General features: G+C 41.4%; 1 protein-coding gene across 1 annotated transcript; it reads right to left on the reverse strand.

Moving 5' to 3' along the window:
* Nucleotides 1–714: 714 nt before the first annotated feature.
* LOC104959993 (IgGFc-binding protein-like) lies at nucleotides 715–2,340 on the reverse strand (the record flags this gene model as incomplete). Its single annotated transcript, XM_010787919.1, has 3 exons — nucleotides 2,201–2,340; nucleotides 1,633–1,828; nucleotides 715–988 (listed from the first exon to the last, which is right to left on the reverse strand). Coding segments are annotated over exons 1-3 (593 nt in total), but the record flags the coding sequence as incomplete, so codon positions are not given.
* Nucleotides 2,341–2,426: the final 86 nt, after the last annotated feature.

Genomic DNA, 2,426 nt, shown 5'->3' on the forward strand with positions numbered 1-2,426 from the left:
AAATGAAAAAAAAAAGTAGAAAAGTATTGGTGTCAAAATATAGTGAAAGTAGCGACAGTAAACGTAGTCATTGTGCAGATTGGTCCATTTCAGAATAATATATATGATATGTTTTATAATGATTGATCATGAAAGTGTTCTCAAAGCTGGTAAAGGTGCAGCTAGTTTGAATGACTTTGTATACTGCAGGGTAGCTTGTGAATTTACTCCAGGTGGAACTAAAGTCTGATTTAACACTTGATTATATTTCACATCATTCCTCCACATCTGTGAAGTAACTAAAGGTATTGAATACATGTAGTGGAGTAGAAGTACACCATGTGCCTCTGAACTGTAGTGGAGTAGAAGTACACAGTAGCTAAAAATGTAAATACTCAAGTAAAGTACCTCAAAATTGTACTTAAGTACAGTACTTGAGTACATGTACTATAAGTAAGTGAACATCACATCTAAGTAATAAATTCTACTTTACATCTTTCCTAACCTCATGACAGTTTTCATCAAGCAGATAAGAAGTAGGAAAAGACAAAGGACATGATGTATTTTACCATTTGACCACAACCCACAAACACACACAAACACACACACACACACACACACACACACACACACACACACACACACACACACACACACACACACACACACACACACACACACACACACACACACACACACACACACACACACACACACACACACACACACACACACACATACTCACAGCAGAAGCGCCTGTTCCTCCATGCCCTCACACAGCCTCCTCTCATCTGACACTTCTCCACGTAGTCACTGATGATGTTGCAGGCGGCCTCCTGGTTACCGTCGTTCAGCACCATGTCATAGATACAGTCCTGGCGGTACTGCTCTGCGTCCATCCGGCCCCCACAGTCATCCAGGGGCCCCCCCTTCGCCGTGATGACATCACACACTGATGTGTAGCCGGGGGGTTTGAAGTCGGGGGGAAGAGGCGTTGCACAGTTGCTACCTGGCACAACATCACACATCACACAAACATCACACATCACACATTACACATACTAATCATAGGCTGTATACTAATACAGCTGGTGTAATCTGATTACATTACTGACAAATCTCTCTTAACACAGCGCTCTGCTGATAAGACCAGAAGTGTTCATTGTGAAGGGGTTGTTTATCTGCAGAATGCTCGTTTAAAACTAAACTGCAGAAACTGTATAAATTGCAACGCAAATCACTCTGGCATCCTGTGACTCCTTTTTGTGAAGCTTCAAACATCAGAGTCATTGTTTCCCTGTTCATACATGCCAAAGTTAGAATGTTCAATAAAAAGAAAAAAGAAAATATAGATATTAATGTGAAACATTTCAAGTAAAATATCTAGTATAATTAGCACATTGTGCCATCATATATAACATGAATATATCATTATAAACATTGGAGTATTAGTAGCAACAAGATACGAATGCTTCATTTCACACTAAAAGGATTTAGATATCTCTCTGCAGTCAACCTGCTGGAACTCTTAAAGAAATGCTGAACCAAAGCGAGATAAGTGGTTCACATGTCAAGCTGGCATTATATTGAATAACGAGGTGCCTGTCTGATGGGTTCCAGCACAGTGAGGACCATTAGCAAGCTTCAGCTTACAGTCGCGGGAGCAGCCCGGAGCGTCCTCCAGCCATTGGCTCACTCCAAACGTGTTGCCGTTGGCAGCCAGCTTCCCATTGGGCAGCTTCAGGTCGTCAGCAGGGTCATCGTTCATGTTTCCACACAGACCACAGACTGCATTGTGATAACTCGTCGCCAGCTCCACTCTCACTGAACTCGCAAAGTCAAAGGAGACCTGAACATGTGGAATATAAAGGATACAAAAATTCAAACTGAGACATATTGTAATAACATTGAGGCTCGGGAGTAACAGAGTACATGTAACAGGAGCACGCAATCAGATACAGTACAACAACATTCACTAACAGGATTACATTGTTACAATCAATACAAAATAAAGAGCGACATATTATAGGTAGAAATACTGCCTGGTTTTTATTTTTGTTTTTCATTTAGGCTTCTTTTATTCGTTACGTTGAGAATACAAAATACAGTAAAAGGATCCTTTTTAATAATTCTTTACTCTTGTCTTTATTTGCAATGCATGAGTGAGTGAGTGAGTGAGTGAGTGAGTGAGTGAGTGAGTGGGGGAGTGGTGTGTTTCTACCTTAAGGAAGCTTGTCTCGAGGACGGCCTGCCTGTATCTGGGGTAAACATGCACCAGGTTTTTATTGGATGGAATGGAGAATGGTAAGGAGCTCTGAAGACCGTCCACCTGCAGAAAATACATTAACACACACACACACACACACACACACACACACACACACACACACACACACACACACACTCCAGACGCCTTGCTAAACAGCTCCGTCTAAAAACAAAGTTCA

This window comes from Notothenia coriiceps, unplaced genomic scaffold (genome assembly GCF_000735185.1).
Source record: "Notothenia coriiceps isolate Sejong01 unplaced genomic scaffold, NC01 NC01_scaffold00031466, whole genome shotgun sequence".
Lineage (NCBI taxonomy): Eukaryota > Metazoa > Chordata > Actinopteri > Perciformes > Nototheniidae > Notothenia > Notothenia coriiceps.